This window comes from Camelus ferus, chromosome 1 (assembly GCF_009834535.1).
Source record: "Camelus ferus isolate YT-003-E chromosome 1, BCGSAC_Cfer_1.0, whole genome shotgun sequence".
Classification (NCBI taxonomy): domain Eukaryota; kingdom Metazoa; phylum Chordata; class Mammalia; order Artiodactyla; family Camelidae; genus Camelus; species Camelus ferus.
Window position 1 is genome coordinate 65,647,666 of NC_045696.1, and position 20,734 is coordinate 65,668,399.

Here is a 20,734-nt window from a genome sequence, read left to right on the forward strand (position 1 = left end):
TAAGGGTGGTACATGTGTTCAGAAGGTGGGTTCCAGGTCCTAAAATAGAGCGATAAATATGGGACACAGTTTACTTGGTCTATCTTCCAAGAATAAACCTCTAGCAATAACTGTTGGCCTGTGTTCCCTTCTGAAAGACAAGGGCAATAAAAAGTTCCTGTCATTTGCACTGTGTTTCATAGGTGACCCACAAAAAAAACCCTAGGCAGTGACTGCAGTGGGAAATTCCAAGGAAAATCTCCCTGTGGGATCTAACCACTTCCCCCATCTGCCCCACTGTCCATCCAAAGTCAACGACTTTCCTTCCCTTTGGTAAGAGAGTATTGATGAATTTCAGACTAGTATGTCTAAGAGTTGTTAAAGACAATTTTAGCTAAGAAATGATAACATCTGTAAACCCTGAAGCCTTTTGCTCCCTGCCCTACAAAAGAAATGTCTCTAATACATTAAAGAAAAGTCTCTTCCCTTTATTTAGAGTTTTAATAAAACTGTCTTAGTAGAAGAGAAATGGGATGCAGGGAAATTGTGAACAGATCTCATCCTAACGTGAAATCTTCCACATTCTCAGCCCCACTAAAGCTATTGTACACAGGGGCTGAGATGACATCAACTTCGCCATCCATAATACCAGCACCCAAACCAATCCCTGACCCCATCACCCGATCAGTGTCTACACCAGCAGCTCAGGAGCTTCTTGGAGATGCTCAGCTATAGAGCAGAGACACTCTCCTAACCATTGGCCCCAATTATGAGCCCTGAAATAACAAACACAGCTTTGAGTCACTGGTTACTCTGACAACTGAAATTTCCCACTTTCAGGCAGAAAACTGAAGACAATGAGAATAACATGTAAGTAATGTTTGAGCAATTAGTTTATTAGGGCTAAAAGGTAAAGGAAACCCTCAATTCTTCTCTGACTTTTTGGTATCTATAATTTCCATCTTGTTGAAATTAACAAAATCCAAGTACAGTATGACAGAGGGAGCAGGGTGGCACCTAATTTGGACTGATGCCAAGGTTGTAAACAAAACAGGAGTTCCATCCTCATTTACTCTGTCCTAGTCAAATTAGCCAATAGCAGGGCTACTTATCTGATTAAGTGTCCAGATCTTTTCCAGTAAACTATGGTTACTCCCTCTGTCTGGGAGACAGAAGATCCTTCTGAGCAGAGACCTATAACATAATTAAATCAGACCCACTCTTTGTACTTTTTATCCTTAGAATAATTATCCCCCCTTACTACACTACCCACAGAGTACATAATTGATTTTTGCAGTTCCTTTATGAAAAACTGATGACTTTCATTCCACAGATTGTACAAATGATTGGGGCATCGAGTATCATTAACGAATGTTTCAATTGTTTGGGGATTTTTATGTCTATTGGTTTTGGTTTATGTTTTTGTTTTTTTTTTTTGGTTGGCTGGTGTGGGTGTGAAACAGAATGGGAGAGCCTTGCAAGGCTGAAGGAAGCAGTCACCATGACAAAGATCGTAGCGGGAAGAACTCTATCAGTTCTGTCTGTGGCACCACTCCACTGTCTAAAAAATTCTTAACCTTCAAAAACCTCATTCAAATGTCACCTATTAATCCAATCCTATAGCACATAACAACCAAAATCATCACAACTAGTGAATTTACTTATTTTTTTCCTCCAGTGATTTCATAACATGTAGTAACATAGCACTGGAGGATTAATCATACTATAAATACTTTTACTCATTTGCTTTCCCAGCTTATATTCAAGATCCTGAAAGGCAGGAAAAAAATCTTATGGATCATTTTCTCTCTAATACTTATCCTAGGCCCTGGGATAATGATTTTCAAGTAAATCCTTGTGGAAAGGAGGGCTCCTGAGAAGAATGATGACCAGTATAAATGATGTTCAGTGGAATCTTGCATTTTTTGCAGGTGTGATTCATCCACATTCTCCAGCTCACATAAACAAAGCTAAGGAGCTGCACAGTCTATCCACACTGCCTTGGGCTTCTGCTCCCATCGCTGCAAATATCAGGTGTATTATAATGGGAAAGCTAACTACCTGATAGACTCCTAGAATACCTAGAAAGGTTGTACTTCCAGGTAGGTGGTCAACTGTTGGTCCCTTCAGATGACAATTAAACACACCATTCAAAATGGCTCTGAGAGTTGGAATAACATGCCAAAGGTCACAGGTAAACAAGTGGCACTTCCAAAATGAGACACAGGTCTATGAAACACTGTGTGTGTGCATGAGGACATGGTTGTTAAGCTAAACAACCTGACAGGGTACATAAGATGTATGTGGCATTTTGAAGCAGAATGCATTGTGTGCTGAGGTGCTGGCATGAATCTTCAGAATCTGGAGTTAGTCCTCTGAGTTACTTGTTTAAAAAAAACTGTCCCATGTCCTCAGAAGTCCTCTATAGCTGCAGGCTGCCACACAGTCCTGAAAAGTATGTAATGTTAATAAATTAATTGTAAGGTGTAAAAAAAGTCAAGGTTGACAGAATCAAAAAAAAAAGTGGGTGGAAAGAAAAAATTTGAGAAATATAGTAAACAGAAAGATGCTTTCAGGGTTAATTATCCCTCCAAAAACATTACAGAAAGATAGAAAGCTATCTTCTTCATCAAAAGCTCCACAAAGAACAGAATAGTATAACTGAAGATTTTCTGCAAAGTTCTACCGAATCTGGTTCTGCTAAAGTCACTACTTTGGTTAGAACTCCGAAGTGTCTTAAGAGTATCAAGAGGTTTTAATCCCCTCAAAATCTCTCTGAAAATAATAAAGGCCTTGGATGGCAGGTTGAGTTCCCAAGTTTCCTCAAGTATTTCTAAATTTCAATCACTGTTCATGAAAAGGTGCTAAATGATTCATCACTTTCTTAAAATTAAAGAAACTGATTATCAGAAGGAGCTCGAACAGATGTCAAGCCCAGCCTTATCCTGTCCAAATAACCATCCAGATTCCTCTCAAATACTTCAGCCACAGGCAGCCCACTTCCTTTCAGCACAGCCCCCCAGATAACTATAAAATGGTCTGCAGGTGGACAAGACCTGTCACTCTGCAGGCAGGACCCACTGGTCCTAGTTTCAGCCTCGGAGCACTCACGTTCCCTAGATTGTATGTGGGTCTTTTCTATAAACCACTGGCACTCCAAGTCTGGTGTTTTACACACACTACAGATGGCCAGCCACGTGGTACTTCATATGAGCCATACACAGATGAAATCCTAAAGGTACTCTCCATGATGTGGGCAGGGCCCAGGGCTGGTTTGTGAGCCTCTCTATAGTATCCTCTGAAAAACCTGACTTTTCAAGTTAGATTTTATTTAGAAAATACTAGAAAGGATAAACATCAAAATCCTAACATTGACTATGTACTATGAATTACCATGTAGCTTATTTTTCTTTAAAAACACTTCTATATTTTCCAATTTATCTACCGTGAAAAGAAATCTTATTATTTTAGTGGACCCATCAATAATAGTTTAAGTATGAGTTTTAAACATGTGCCTACACACACACACACACACACACACACACACACACATACACACACCTTGAACAAAAGCACAAGACTGTGCTCAGTGAAGAGACACTTCTAAGAACCGAAACAAGTGATTTAATCCCACCATTTAATTTCGATGCAATTTATCAAAATAAGTCCCTGAGCATTTTTTTCTCCTAATTCACCCAATTTAAAGTTAAATGAAAACCCCAGTAACCCAAACCACTTGTTTGGCAAGGAGATGTATTACAGCTAACCACAGACAGACTAGTAATTGCAGGCAAGTGGGTTTTGAAAACGCTGAATTAATGTAAGTCCTCAAATCAGAAGTACTACTTTAATATCATAGACCACTACATCATTATCAGGAGACCACAGAGTAACTGGGTCACTTATTGGAAAAGTGAAAATGGCTGAGTCAGAAATTTCCATCTGACAGGGTAGAAGATTGGGGGGTAAAGAAACAGTGAAAAAAGGAAGGAGGGTAGCAGGGTGGAAACAGCTATTTTCTCACTCAGTCTGGTAGAACTGTTGAATAGAGGTAAGATTCTGCATCAGGACATATCTGACTCAAGTTATCATAAGTGATAAAAAAACACCCACCAACATAAACGCCCTACAAACTTCCCTGTGCTTCAGGCATAAACTTTATGGTACGGTGCTTTGATGCCAAACCTTTTTTGCTGGCAGTAATAAAACAAAAAAGCTACCCAAGAAAAGTTATAACTCTCCAAAACCCCAAGTGAGGTGCATTCACATGGTCCAATGTTAGATGGAACAGGTATCAGAAAAGACTTCCTTAAGCTGAGCCAAATCTGCATGTTCTATACATCCATCATTATTCTATCCACTAGGGTCACAAAAATTTTCTTCTCACAGTATATGGTAGTCACTAGTCACACATAACTATTTCTTTATAATTAACCAAAATTAAATTATAAAAATCCAGTTCCCTAGTCTCACCAGCCACACTTCCAGCGCTAAATAGCTGTAATGGGGCTGGTGGGGAACACAGAACATCTTCCACCGTCACAGAAGTTCTGTTGGACAACAGTGCTCTAAATAATAATCACAGTATGACAGAAAGGACAGTGCCAACTGGATCACTTAGTAGCATTTAAAACCATTTTAACCATTCATGTGTGTGTGTGTGAAAGAGAGACAGAGAGAGAGTGGGGGAGGGGGGAAGTCATGCTTATGTTTTAACCAACAGATAAAACTCACTTTGCCAGGATGCACAACCAAGGGTCTTGAATCTACTTTTACTTTTGGTCTTGTGGTAGCTACCGATTTATCTTTAAAGTGCTTGTATATCATTCCCCCATTTTTTTTTCCCTCAGACATTCAGGTGATGGTAGTTTTGCTAACCTCAGCAGGGTGAAAAGAACAAGAGTTGATCTACATTTATCAAGCAACCACTGTACAGATAGAGTCACAGAAACAAAGTGAACAAATACCCTCTTGGAAAGGAAAGTGAACTGTTAATTCAGCATAGTTAAGGGAATTCAATTCTGTGAACTACAACTGCTACCAGGTAAACCCACCAGATCTTTAATACCTTGCCAATCACTTCCTGAAGAACTGGATCCTGATTAGCTGATGTATGCATTTGTGAATTTCAAGTGGCCTGGAAAATTAAACTGATCATAATCAGAGAAACATTCTAAAACTTACTGGTTTGGTGCCTTCCTTAAAGAGCAATTGCAGGAATATACAAATTTATACAGCAGCTAAGTAAGTAATTACTATCATAAAAATGACTTTAAAAGAAGCACTCTTGCTTTATAATGATTCAGTTGATTTTTAAATAGATTTATAAGATTCCACAACTAAACATAAAAAGATGACTATCAAAATTACACTTAGAAAAAAAGAAGACTCTTAAACAGTGTTTCCTATGGTACACTGTACAGAGCACTGGTAACACGAGATATTCTGGGAGTACTTACTGCACACAGATGCAGTATGGTGTAATCAACAGTATTCTTACTTGATTCCAATCCTGGCTCTAACACTCACTAAATGAATAATCTTTAACAAGTTAATAACTTATGTTTGCTCACCTGTAATATCAGAGTATTATTAACTCTGTTTGTATTTTTTAAAGTATTTGTATTTTTGTATTTGTAACTTGTATTTTTTAAAGTACCCACAAATTATCCTGATGGGGATAAACCTTTCGTGTAGAAAACAACAGGCCATTGATTAAAAACACGGGTCCTCAAAAAGGTAAATACCCTGAGATAAGCAGTAGTAGATAGAATTTTTTTCAAAGCAATTTTCCACTAAGAATATCCAGACAGTAAGAGTTTATTTCTTTCATTGTGATTCCATGTATCCCTAAAGAAACTCCGACCTTCTGTTCCTTTATTTGAATGGCACTTTTCCTGGCACTTAAGCCCTCAAATGGTTTGGCAGCCCTCGAATGGTTTGGTTTCTCTGTTTGCCTTAGCCTAGAAAGAAAAGCCACCCATTCCCTTAAACCTCTGTAGGATAAACCCAGCCATGCCCATTAAAACCCAAATGATCACATCCAACCCAACTTAAGTACAAGTTTACACCAAGGGAAGAAAAACCATTTTGGTTTATTGGCTTCATATGACAAGAGAGTTTCCCTAAGTACCAGCTACTGCAAGTTCTATTTATCGTTGAGTCAGATTATTTCCACTTTCAACCTTTCTTCTGCAAGTAGATACTTTAGCTAGCACTTTCTCTCCTATTAAGATTAGTAAGTTCATTTCAACTTCAAAAAACTGAGAGTAATACTCAAAACTAAAAACCAAACAAACTTTTAAAGTGGTCATGGGATAAGCAGACATGGGAAAATTATTCTCTTAGAATATTATTCCTATAAAGCAAATTCCAACACTCACAGTTCTGCTCTGGTAACCGTTTGTCAGAACTCTACACACATTTCTAGTAATCTTGGATTAAGTAAATCTGAAAGTCCAGACATTAAACGAATGGGTAAATCTTGAGATTTCTGGACTTCTACTCTGATATGCTGCCACATGCTCAATAATTGGTCATGTTTACTGACTAGAAATGTGTTTTTCTAAAAGGTTTCTTGAGATCATGGGTACATTCTGAAGCTCAACTCTGTTTTCACACTTACAAGGGGAACGAATGCCTCCCCAGAAGATCAGGAGATTTATCTTCCTAAATATAGTACAAATAGGCTTACATTAAAATCAGCTTTCCTGTCCTAGAAAAACAGACTCTATAGAAGAAAGTGAAGGTAACGTCCCAACAGTAAACTGGAAGCAGCTAGCCTGTGTTTCAAAGTATACCCAGAAAATTCCCACACAGATAGCAGGCAGTTGTGCGTAGACTCTGTCCATCACCGTCGCTCTCTGTGTAAGTTCATCAGAGGGGATATTTTACTTTCTTTTTGAGAAAGAAATTTGTATTCACCTTAGTGGTATTTGAGTTAGATACGAACTTTTGATGGTTCCCCACTCCCAAAGAAAGCTGGAAACTCAGCTAGTGCGATGGAAAGAGAGAAGCAAAAACTGAAACTAGTAATAAACTCTAATAAGGAGGAAGCTGAGATTCCTTCAGTGCAAAAGTAAACGGAGTACATAAAATGGCATCATGGTTCTGATTTTAATTTTACCTAATGTCTGAAGACTATTTCAGAGAAGGAAAGACAAAACAAAACAAAAAACCTTTGGAGCTATGCAGAGCAGGATTCAAATACCTTTTTCTTACTGGCTAAAAGACCTTAGGCAAGCTATTTGATCTCTTCGAGCCTCAGGTTCCTGATCTGTAAAACGAGGATAAACGTTGTGAGGACTAAATTAGGTAAGTGAAGGGCCACAGAAAACATCTGTCACTTAATAAGAGGAAGTTCAATAAATGGACCAACTATTATTGGCATCATCAGAGATGAATGAATTCTTGATGAAAGAATTAATGAATTCTTATGATTATTTTCTATTAAGTATTTCTGCTAGCCAGGTCCCACTAAGTCACTGATTCACACAGACCTATCACTTCTCTGGTATGGCCTCTATAATGGAATAGGCAATCACTGCTTCCTCTTATGAATATATGGAGATGTTTCCCGGCAAAGAATTACAATGTAATCAACAGTCTACCACATCTCAATAGCTCCTTCTAACCTCATATGGCCAATTGAGGGAGAACATGTTTCCTATACAAACATACTGTGGGCTTGAATTAAAAGGAAATCAATACACCTAGAATGTTTAATAAGTTCCACCACTCCACACTTTTTTCAGATGAACATCCAGGATTAGAAAGCAAAGTGGAATTCCATCTGAAAGTCATGTAATTACAGTTTACTAAAATAGAAGAACTATCAAAGTATCACCATTGAGAATAACAGGAGGGTAGACTGTTGAGTAGAAGCATAGCCAGTCAAAATATAAACAATACACTTACATGCAGATTTAAAATACTGCATGCTTAAAACTAGCTGGATTTTCCTAATTCCAGTTCCTTGAATTGCTCTAGTAAAAGCTTCCTGTCAAATCCACAAGGCATTTTGGTATCTTTACTGTAAGAAATGTAAGTATCCCCAATCTATAGAAATATAATGGCTTTACTGTAGCATGTAAGGAACGAAGTGCAAAGTACAAACAGCCTAGTTCTTCATTCCAGATACCTGTCAGAATTTTAGTCCTGGCTCTGTCACCAGATCATCAAGTGACCTCTGACAAGTTACTTTCCAAATCAGAACCTCAGTGTCTGACCTATTAGGAAACAGTCCAAACTATCTTTAAGAACTCATCCAACTTAGATACAGGGTAGTGTGAAATGTAGATGGTTCAGTGTAAGTGATGTACACTTGTATCCTGGATGCAAGGACATCATCTAAAACATCACAATCTTAGCCTATGTGAAGGACTATCCACACAGGATGACTGCTATGCTTTCTTCTGCAACAAAGACTGCTTTCTTCATTGCTGCTGTTGGTTTTACTATTTCTACCATAGAAAACTGCAAACATCTGCTTTTATCCTTCAGTATAGTAGTTCTCACCACCAATAAGTTTTAAAATAACCTTTCACTCAATCTAGTGTCCTGTAAAAAGGTAGACTTATCCTGTCTCACTAGCAGTTCTCACACAGCCTTCGGTATCAGGGTAAAGTGAGACCATACGATCATTCATTTACTGTCCAGTAAATACAATTGTGGACTATGCCGTTCCCTAAAAGGTTAACTTGGGGCCAGATGATCAAATTACAGCCTAGGAAAGCTGTTCACCTTCCATATTCAGAAGTCTTCTTGAAGATCACCAAATTTAAGTTCAACTAGACTGTGTTCTAAATGCCCTGGATTTCTCTACATATTGTTACTGAAACTGGCTTCAGTACATCCTACGGTATATTTGGTTATCGTGTAATTCCCCTGCAGAGGAAGTGAAAGAAAATCAGAGGCAGCCTGCATCTGTGAACAGGAAGACAAGCTGTCCAAATACCTTTCTGCTCTAAGGGAGTCATCTGTCTCACTTTTTTTTTTTTTTAAGAATTCAGTCATTTTGATGATTTTTTAAAAACTGCTAAAAAGTCTACCTAGAAACATAAATTTGTTTTTTGTGGCACTGCATGTTTTTAAAAGTGTTAACTTCTAATACACCCTATGAAGCTGAGACTAAACAGTATGCTGTAATTTAGAAAACCATCCTAAAATAAGTATGCATTAAACATATCCATCCCCAAAGCAAAAACTCTCGAGTGCTTTCGCTCATGCTTTCGCACCCTCTCTTGAACATAAACCATCCCAAGTTTGCAATCTGTACACTCACCTTTTTAGTTTCCAACCCCAAACTTTCAGATTCTTCACAATTATCTTTCTTCTCAATCAAGAACTTAGAAAACACATGTTATGTGATCTATTTCATTAAGACTTTATAAGAACTTTGACCCCTTTATCTAAAAATATATCTAAAGGAGAAAATAGTAAATACAAAAATTCTGAATAGAACCCAGTATCATCTAAGAAACTAACTGGACCCTCTAGTAACAGCAACAAAATGACACCATTATCACATTCCTGGAAGACGTACACACATTACCAGGGTCTTGCATAACTAAAGTCAATCCATAAACGGGTAAGATTATTGCCTCCAAAGGAGCCTACTATGTGTTTAGACCTTGAGTTAACCTTAATACCAATCAGTCTCCTACAGAAAGGCGATAGATGGGGAAAATTCATGCAACAAATGTTAAAGTGGTATGCTCCAAGGCCTCTATTCCTACCCCAGTGAATTCACGCAAATGACCAGGGCTCTTATTCTAGTGCCATTCATCCAGTTATCTCAGGTCAGTTTGCCCACAGAACACAGGTCATCAGATAGTCCAAAAAGTTTTCTGGAGTATCTCCTATGTGTAAGGATACCCAAGAAATGCTGAGATCAGTCGGCGACCATTCTTGTCCCGACAGAGAGCTAGCAGACCAATACAGGAATGAGACATGTTCCTTAAGGAAGAAAGTACCTCAAAAGTAGGTTAAAGAGACATACAGGAAAGAAGCAGAGTAGACTTAACAGAGAATCAGCATTTGAGCTAGGTCTGGGGAGGTCAGGGAAGGATAGGGGGGTAGAAAAAGGGTATATTTGGATAGCATAGAAAGAGATACCATGTAGAGGGTTGGGGTTCAAAGAAACAATGGTCTGGGGAAAGGAAAGTAGGAAAGCAACTTGAACAATAGTATCACTGACACTGTATGTGGAACACTACATTTTACAAAATATTTTCAAATCCATTTCTTCAATTAACTCTCATCACAAGTCCATATATTACGCATAGTAAATATTATCTCCAAAAGATAAGAAAACTGAATCTGAGAGATTCTGAGTGTTTTCTCTGAGTCCTTACACCAAATGAGTGGTAAAGATGAGATGTGGAAGCCAAGTTTTGTAAATCTAGGTTCAAAGTACTTCCCTTTACAAAGACTATGTCTGCTTAAGTTTTATACAAGCTTGACTTCAATCTGGACAAAGTAATTTGTAAGCTAGAGCAAATACCACAATATAATTCTAAGAGGAGCTCAATTACTAAAAAGATACACAGGAGAAATATAAAGAGTAAAAAGGTAGCCTCCTACTCTATTTAAAATGAAGAACAATGGTAGTTATATTGCATATCGCGAGGTAAGTAGGAATCAGAAATGTGTGCATTTCTTACCTCCCTTCAACAGCACAAATCTTTTTAACATCCATTCGCCACATCTGGGGGGAATATATGCAGAGAATTCATAAATAGGAAATGGAAAGAAAATTGGCTAGATGAAAGAATTTTGAGAAACCTAAATATGAATAGCTACATGAAACCCTAATATTTTTACTACATCCTGCAGAACTTGTTTCATTTAGTAATCCATTATGAAATAGAAAACACATTAAGAACCTCAAGACAGTCTCTGGGAGACAGGCAGGTGGCCTTCAGGTTTTAAATGGCAATGAAAACTTTATATATTCAGAAAGGGTTTTTTAACAAGGACCTCACTGTCACCATATCCAACTGCCTGTGATATTTCAGCAATGTCTCTTTCAGTTGTGTGGTCACGAGTACACACCTCTTTCGGTAAAATTATCAGAATCCCCCTTTATACTCACAATGTGTCCAGGTTTGGCCTAAAAACTATTTGGCGGCCCTGGCCCTGCCTTTAAGCCTCAGTAGTTATCCTAGTTTGGAGAGCCTGAGAGACACTGCATTCTGGAATTCAGGGATGTTAAAGCAGGGTAAAGGAGTCCATCAATAGCTCCCTAACCATTTTCTAAACCTCCAGCTTTTCTCCTCCAACATACACACATGGCCAAAATGATCTTTCAAAGATTCGCTCTGTGGAGATTTAATGGGGTAACTATAAAGAGAAAAGAAAAGAAATGCTTCATGGGTACGCCAAAGCCCCATTTAAAATAATGAGGTCTGACTGGAAAACAACAGAAGCAGACATGGCAAGTTAGAGTCCAGCCATCACTGACACAATGAGGAACTGTTGGAAAGCAAAACCAGAAAGTGATCTGGAAATGCAGACACTGAGAAGGCACAGTCCTTTCTAAAACAGCTGTTGGCAGATGTTAGGCCAAACTCAAGATGTGCAGGTGGGGGGGATATGAATCTTAATCGAACCCCTTGTTTCTCTTTCTCTACTTCTGGTTTCCCATCTAGACACTAAAACCATTTTGACAGTATTTGCCAACCCTAACATTTTATATTTTACAGAATTTTATGATATGAAAGAAAAAGCTAATACTTAGACGCATTTGATGGGAAGGTACTACTCAAAAATTAGTGAATGTAATAAAGTAAATCATGGACTCCTCTATACAGCCAATAAAGGAAAAAAAATTGTTATTGAAGGGGAGACAGTGAAGAGGGAAAGATATCCTTATAAGTCATTCGTGCCTTACTATACGCAGTTAAAAGTCCTGGAGTCAAGTCAATGGAAAGTGACTCAGCCTTCATGACTCATTACAAAAATAAAAGCCAAAAAAGTCCAGGGGAGACTCCCCTGATATTTGGTCATTGAGAAGCTATATCAGGACTGGAAATGCTTATCACACACTAAGCCTTCCAAGTTTAGTGGCAAATCAACCTAGGTACCTCTGATACAAGTTTCCAAGAAGACAAAGTGACACTTCATTCATGCAAATGTTGGTAACACATTTTGAAGAAAGCCAGTGAAAAGTAACAAGTGAAGGTCTAAGAATCATAAGCAAACTTTTTAAAAAGCTGAATTCGTTTACTCCTGCCCTTCACTCATCAAAGTCCCACAGACCCTTACTCGGAGCTGGTATACAGAATATTCCTACTTCACAAAAGATTTCTACCTTGATAATCAGTTGTGAAACCCCTAGAAATTTATGTGGAGAGCAAATTTTCCTCTTAAAAAAAAAAGAAAGAAAGAAAAAATCAGGATGTAAGTCTTTATTTTTAAAAGTCGCTACAGAAATAAAACATGCTATCATGAGTTCAACCGACAACAGTCTCCAACAGCACACCAGTGTATTAAAGAAAAGTTTTGGTAACTGATGTTCATAGTAATAACAGAAATATCCAAAGATATTAAATAGGGAAGTTTTTTTTAAAAGGTTTCATTGAAATGGCCTCAATTATTTTTTTTCCATAAAGTACCATAGAGTCAAGAATTTAATCTCTGCTGATCAGTCTCTTCTTCCACAATTACTCAGCTTTAGCAGCATGAAGACGGCCACAGACAATCCGTAAACAAATGAGCAAAGTTATGTTCGAATAAAACTTTAGACACTGAAATGTGAATTTCACATCATTTTTATCTGTCACAAAACATTCTTCTTCCTCTTTTTTTTTTCAATCATTAAAAAATGTAAGAACTACCTTCAGCTCACTTGTATAAAAACAAGCAGTGGGTGTGCTGGACTGGCCCAAGGGCTGTTAGTTTGCAAACCCCTACCTTAGAGGAACTAATTTCAATTACTGAAAGGAAAGAAAACACTGCTGCTCATTTTTAACACTGATAGGAAAATGAGCTGGCGCTGGAAAACATGTAAGAAATTAGAGTAGGGCAGAATTGACCCCTGCATTAGAGTGGCCACAATGTTCTTAGTATATTCCAAATGCCCATGGTGTTAAGTCCAAGTGCATAATCTAGTATAAAAAGTACAAATTCCTGGGACCACCTCCAAGAGATTCAGTGGATATCAAGCGGGGCTATGAATGTGTTCATAGTAAAGCTTGCCACATCATTCTAATGTTGTACCAAGGTTTAAAAACCACTCACATTCGCAAAATACATACCTGATTAAAGACTTGAATTCAGAACATGTAAAGAACTCTCAAAATACAATGAAGTTGGTTTTTTTTTTTTTTTACAAAAGGCAAGTTTGGAACATACACTTCAACAAATGATATAAGAATAGGAAATAGGCACAAAGAAAAGAGGCTCAAATCATTAGTCACTGGAGAAATGCAAATTAAAGCAACACGAGATGATATTACATACCTACTAAAATATTTAAAATTAAAATATGTATTTTGACAACATAAAGTAGAGAAAAGGATGCAGAGCAACTGGAGCTCACATACATCACTTGTGGGAATGTAAAATGGTATAGCCACTTGGAAAAACACCTTGGCAGTTTCTTATAAAGCTAAATATACATTCACTATGTGACCCAGTAACCCCACCCCAGATGCTTACCTAAGAAAAATGAAAACATGTTCACTACCCCTTACCCCCCCAAAAAAACTGTATGCAAATATTTACAGACCATTTATAGCCACCAAAAGTGAAAACAACCCAATGTTCGTCAGCCAGTAAGCGGATAAGCAAATGGTGGTACAGTCATACACTGGGACTTAGCAAGAAAATGGAACAAAACTACGGATACACAGAAGATGGTATCAGATGGATTATGCTAAGTGAAAGAAGCCAGACTCAAAAAGCAACCTATTGTATGATCCCATTTATAGGACATTTTTATAGAGGCAAAACCATAGAAAACAAATCAGTGGTTGATGGAGGTGGGGGAAAAACGGTGCAGCAGTGTGGGGGAGTTATGTAACTGGTCTTTGTCTTGTTGTGGTGGTTACAAGACTACACATTTGCCAAAACCCAGAACTGCATACTAAGAAGGATGAATTTTTACTGCATGTGAATTATATACCTCAATGAATTTGACTAAAAAAGAAAAATATAAAAAAACACTGATATAAAGCAAGACTGGTTACAGACTGCTTCTGGTTTATTAGAAAGTTTTCACTGTTTTTATGTCAGTCTATGGTTACCAACTATTCATATGAATACCTATGTATCTTAGCACATGTGTGTGTTTTAATGAAATAATGGCAAAAAAAAAACCCAAGTTCTTTTGTGTGTGCATGTTTGTCACGTCCCTTTAAAAGTAGTATCTGGGAACTTTTTTGTACCAGTTTCTAAATTCAAACATCTGGACATAAATGGTCTAAATAATTCCCAAGGTATATAAAACCAATTCTCCTTTGTAGGTCTTACCCAAGATCTGGGGTATCCTAATTTTACAGTTTTGAAGCACAGAATGTCTTTAAATAGGTCATCAATTAAAAGCAATCCAACAGCCATTCCAGTGGCTACCTCTGAAATTGCAAAAATAGCAGTGATAAGGTTTATTTTCTCCCCGATAGGTCAGGGTAGTTAATTTTAAAATACGCTCCTGTCCTTAGAAAACTGGGATTTCAAACAGAGTTTACTTACGTTTTGTGATATCATACTGCTTTTTGGTACTGAAGCAAAATTTTTATCAGTCAAAACTCCTATGTCCCCGGAAAGAACTAAGGAAAAACCACGGCCTGTGGCTTTCTTTATGCCCCTAATACTTTTAATCTTAAACTGTCCAAGCCTCTAAACACTAGCCCCTTAAGGCTGAGTGTACCAGAGAGGAAATGTATTTTTTAGACAGAAAAAACATGGAGGCAGGAGTGTGACCTCCTGTAGTTCACCCAGTAATTCATTTGCTGAATCAAAATAAAACCTAAAAAAAGAAGCTTTTAATTAAAAAATAAAATGAAATCTATGTTAACTCTTTAACATTCACATCAAACATTATCCCTAAAATAACTTCAGAAAAATCTCTGAAATTGCTTTTCATTATTTTTATTCCACTGCTTTAAACATGACAGTATTAATGAAACACATCAGGAGTTACTCATGTATCTACAGAATAATTTAAAAGAAAGAGAAGAAGAGGGAGAGGGGCAGAGGATGGGAGGAAGTGGGAAGGGAGAAAGAAGAGAAGACTGAGCTGTGTGGATATGCAGTTTTAAACTTTTCTAATTCTAAGCCCCAATGTGCTGCTAATTTTTAGCCTCACCGGTTTGGTACAACTCACTTCCTCAACCTGGCTCTCAGATTTTCATCTGGAAAATCTGCTTGGCCTAGATCTGTGGTTTTTAATGCTTTCTACTCTGAGATCCTTTTTAAAAATAGCAATTAACTTCACAGTTTCCCACAAGGGAGAAGTTGTCCTTTAACTACTTGTTTAAAAAAAAAAAAAAAAAGAAAAACACTTTTCAAATAATTAAAAGAATCTTTATTTGAAAAATAATAGCTATTTCATTTATTAAAAAGCATTGATTCATTTAAGAAGGCACTGCATACCTGCATATAGCAATAAACTGAAAGATGTTTCTTCCCTTTTGTGAGAGGCATCTTGGGTACACAGATGGAATTTCAAGGGTTCTCCACAACTCCTTGAACTCTTCAGGACCGCCTCTCCACCACAGTGAAGATCAGGTCCCTGCACACAGGGCACTCTTAATTGGGAAACTACCTTCATGCCCTAGGTAGCACACAGCACATGAACTTTTTAAAGATATGTTTCTAAATTTCTTTCCAGCTTCCACATTATGCTATGTTGCTTTGCACTTCAAGAAAAAATTAAATCTATTACTGAAAAAAAATCAAAACCACAACACAGAATTTTTAAAAATGTTTTTACTAAAATTTTATTCTTAACAATGACTACCTCCAAACCAGAAGAAAGGCGTGCATTACCTTTTTTTACTTTCTATATATCTATGTTGGATGGATTCTATTTATAAGATGCATCTATGAGAAAACAATAGAAAAAAATAGATTAGAAGTTTTTATAAATTTACTACTGGCATGATGAAATGTAATACCCATGGTTAAAAGGCATTATCTCTGCCCTTTGAGAGCTTATACTCTGAGAAGGAATATGAAGTAATTATGCCAGAGACAGGACTCCTAAACCAACAGGGAATGTCTAGTATTCAGGATTTACTCATTCATTCATTCACTTTCAAATATGTGCTGAATTATTTGCTGGCTATGTAAAAGACCTGAAGCCAGACGACGATAAAGAAAAAAGTCACAAACCTCCTAACTCAGGATCTAGCCATGGTCTCATTAAAAAACAGGCTCCTCCCCCCACCCCCCCCTGCTCAAAAGACTGCTGTGGAATTTTGAAGAAAAGAGAAAGTGAGTTTGCCCTGGAGCCAGATAATGTATCTCTCACAAACCACCATCACATTAAATGTCCTGGGGTTGTGATATGCTTTAGATCTCTGGGACTACTTGATCAACTTATTGCCCAGACAATTTTGTATCTTTCCCCTTAAACTTCTGGATTTATGCCATAATTTAATTTACCCCATTATGCCACTGGAGTATCCTGGACCTAAAATGAATCGATGCTTTCTAGGCATATTTCTGAAAATGTGTTAACTTTTATCTTTCTAGAAAGAAGGCCTGCTCTCAGAATAGCTAGCTATCTTTATTTCAAGAAATATCTCTACCAAGTGCACCAATTTCAAATGCTAATTCTGATTGTGTGTGGGCGCGCATGAAGTGTAAACCAAATGTGGAGACGATGGAACCTTCCATCTGAAGGACAGTAAGAATACGTAATACATAATAAAATTCCTTACTGCTATAAGGAAAGAAAAAAGAAGGCTGGCCTTGGGAGAAGATGGGACGGTTGGTACATAAATGCTAAATGGTTAAAAGTGGGAAAACTCTAATGACTACAAAACTGCAAAGGGGCTAATAAAGTTTCAAAGGGTCTAGGAATGACTTTGATGGACAGGTCAAGTCTCTCAGAGCAAAACTTTAAAGATAATGTGAAACCTTTGTTAGATGGGGTAAAGGGCGAGATTATAGCAACTGGTGAGCAACTCAAACCAAATAGAGAATGGAATCAGCCTCGAGAGAGCACAAAGAAAAGTAGGGGGTCTGGATTGTCGTTTCAGAAAAAAAATTCAGCAAAGAAGCTAAAATTGACCAAAAATCTAAATTTGTTAACTAATGAAAAGTGCTCCCTTTTTAGGGAAAAAAGAGCTCTGATCTAAGCTAAAAAACTTTCAGAACATTGGAATGTTTGTCTATTTGCAAATACCTTGTCTAACATTCACAAACTGCATGATGCATTTGAGTTATACACCTACTGATTTAAAAAATGGCTAAGAATTATTTCAAATCTTGTTGCAGAGAACCTCAGAAGAAACAATGAAACAGAAATAAAAAGAAATAAACAATTCTTAAACAATGACAATGGTTACTTCCACTACAAAAAGTATGCAGATGTTCCAAATATGCTTTTAAGCCAAAAATAATGGTGTGTGTTGACATTTAGTTAGACCTCATTCTTTTCACTACATATGAACTCAAACATGTGCCTCCGTCTCCTATGTTAAGAGAGATTTCCTAAGGTAATAATATTGCTGGAGTTATTTTTTTCAAAGGTGTGTGCAAATGATGAACATCTCTGACCAGTTTAAAACTAAATAAGCAAGCAACCTAGGAAAAAAAAAAAAAAAGCTTTCAAATATTCCCTTTCCCTGCTGTCAGCTGCTACCATGACCTCCAATGATGTTCACAACAAAGGTCCCAGGGCTCTCCACCCCCTCCTAAAGAAAAGGTCAGTGGTAACGGGCAGACATCCATTGCACTATTCTTCTCAATCTCTACTGGAATCTACCCCATGATCTCAAATTTTAATTGTCTATTAAGGTTTAGATTGTTAAGAGAAGTAGGAGAGAAAGATATGTGCCAGAATACTAAGCAAATTATTACTAAATTTCCTTTTCAAACTGAGTTGGAGGTTCAATATTAAGAACAGTCTCAATGTTTGTGTGTGTTTTACTCAATCATGGGCACCAACTTTATTTTCTTTAATTAGGGTCCATAAATATTGTTAGGGAGTAACTGGGCCATAATTAAGAGTTATATTACCTAAAGATACACTTTATTAGATGTGACTACTTCCCAGATCAAAAAACAATCTACCATTAGGACGTTTCTAGTACAGTACATTACTTCCTTTGATGATCTTTGAATCAGAAAAATCAGATGCTTACAGAGACAGTGATGTTCTCAACAATTTCGGACCACCTTCAAAGCAAATCAATATTTAATTCTAACTTAATGAAACAGCCACATAAATTTCTTTACCACTTTACCAATACTATGGAAACTGGATTGCCTGACACCATATTGCACAAAATGAAAGCCAATTCAAATGTGTTAAACTTGAGTTTAGCAATGGAAAAATCCTGCAGTTATAGGTGAAATCCTTCAAAAAGAATATACTAGAATAAACCATTCATGTCTTGGTTAGAAACCAGAAGACCTAAGAGTCATACAAATGCATACACAGAAAGTGAGTTTCAAGTTTGTTTCGGGTAACTGACATGTATAGGGAGCTAGATAAAATCATAACACTACATGACTAATACTTTACATATTAAGGTTGTGTTTGAACTCCAGTTCTCATCCTACTCATCACTCACCCCCAAGGAAGCGCTACACACTTTTTTCTCTAGAGACATCCCCTCCACCACACACATACAAACGCACACCTCTCCTACCAGTAAGGTTAAGGAGAGTCTCAAAGACTGCGACTTTGCCTTTCCTATAACTCAGGCTCCAGTCCTGACAGTGCTAAGAAGAGTACATTTACATGCGAATGCCAGAATCTTCACCAAAGCCAGGCTGGCTGGGAACTAAAAGGTTGAAAAACACCACTTGCTAAAATCTCAGGCCTAAACTCTATTATCCTTCAGGAACAATAGGACAAGCCCATAGCCCCATTAAAAATTCTACATAAAACCAGAGATTCTGTCTCCTAGTGCTTGGAACTCTGGGAAATAAAACAGAGAAACTTTCTTCATATTCTAGGGTCAGCCTGAGCACCCACAAGCCTATTTGAGTCAAATCAGGTTGGCAGTAAGACACACAGTTCCAAGAAAGCAAAAGATTCTTACTTTCAATTCCACATTCCCAAGACAACTAAGACCACAGGAGTCAGCTGAAACAAATGACATCCACAACAGAGACAACCTTTGCAAGCCCGGATAGCACCCTGAGACTTCCATGCTCCCTAGGGCTAAATAATAGCCAAAGAAAACTAAATATTAAGGCGGTCCAGTACCCAAGGCCTCATGAAAACAAAAACAAAACAAAACAAAACAAAAAACTAGGTCTTGAGGATGGAAGGGAAGTCAACGGGCTCTTGCTAGTAGCCAAGCAAGACCTGTAGTAATTAATCTTGATTTTCCTGCTCATCAGTGTAGCGAGGCAGTGAAAATGAAGGTCACAGTCAGTCCCCTGTCCCCCCTCGCTCACTGCTTTTTGTGAAGAGAATGTTTAGAACAGCTTTCCGTCCGCCTGCCCGTGCTGGGCAGTGCCCAGACTAAACTTTTAAACCTGGAGGAAGGTGGGAAAGTCAGCCAGCCAGACGCAGGGCTAGGAAAAGTAGACAGAAGGAGGGAAAGAGTCAAGTTTCAAAACAAAGGCTCCACACGGAACTGAACGTCAACCCCTCCCCACTTTCCAGCCTTCAAGCCAGCTAGGCTGGGCCTTAATTTTTCAGAACACAAGTAAGTCAAATGTACCCAGTTGTGGTGCGTTCACTACGGGCACTGCTAGTCCCTAGGACATTTGCACAACCACTTGATGCGAGTGGTGCTTGCCTCTCTCCCCCCCATCTCCTTACATAGGAAAAACCCGAGGCTCAGAACGTAAGTGACTGGCCCAAGGTCCCACAGCAGACCCTGAATTCGATTCCCTTCCCGGCCAGGGCAGCCCGGACCAGGTGGGCGCCAGCGAGGGCGGCGGGGCACGCCGAGACGAGGCCCCCGCCCGGAGCAACGCCGGGCTGGGAACCGGAGGGGCCCCGCGCCCGCGCTCCACCGCCCGACTCCTACCTTCTTTGACTCCTGGCAGCTTGGACTGGTCGATGCCGACTTCAGCCATGTTGGCCCGGGGTCCAGGTTGCCGTTGGCCTCCCGCTTCCCGGCCGCCGCCGGCACCAAGCGCGGCCCCGCGCCCAAGAGCAGCAGCAGCGCCCGACGCGGCGCAAAGTCGGGCCGGCAGCTCGCGCGGGTCCGGGGAACTGAGCGGCCCGCCGGGCAAGGACTGGCGACAAAGGCGGCGCGAGACGGGCCCGGCGCACCAGGCTGGCAGCCCAGCTGCCCGGCCGCAGCCACCTGCTCCCGCGCCCCCGGCCTTGATCGATACCAAATACCCGGAGCCCGGAAATGGACCCGGGCCGGCCAGTACGGAGGCGGAGAGGAGACAGAAAGGCTGGCGGGCGGGCCTGGGTGGGGAGGGGGAGGGAAGCTGCAGGTCTGTAACCGCAATCGCGAGTGGCTGGCGAGAGAGGATCGGCTCCCGCGGCCGCCTCCCTGCTGTCTCCTTTGTGCCGAGTGACGCGCCCGAGGCTGGGGCCCCGCTGTGCCCCCGCCCCCGCGCCCGGCCTCCCTCCCAACCGGGGGTCGCGTCTTTCCGTGGGGGC

General features: G+C 39.1%; 1 protein-coding gene across 2 annotated transcripts in view; it reads right to left on the minus strand.

Moving 5' to 3' along the window:
• Positions 1 to 20,440, minus strand: part of CCDC50 (coiled-coil domain containing 50) — a 64,941-nt gene extending 44,501 nt beyond the window's left edge. Inside the window, exon 1 of one of the 2 annotated variants that reach the window (XM_032482096.1) lies at positions 20,145 to 20,440. In XM_032482096.1, coding sequence (XP_032337987.1) covers positions 20,145 to 20,193 — 49 coding nt within the window. In that variant the 5' untranslated portion in view covers positions 20,194 to 20,440. The remainder of the gene's footprint in view (positions 1 to 20,144) is intronic. The other variant, XM_032482093.1, reaches the window with a different exon arrangement.
• Positions 20,441 to 20,734: the final 294 nt, after the last annotated feature.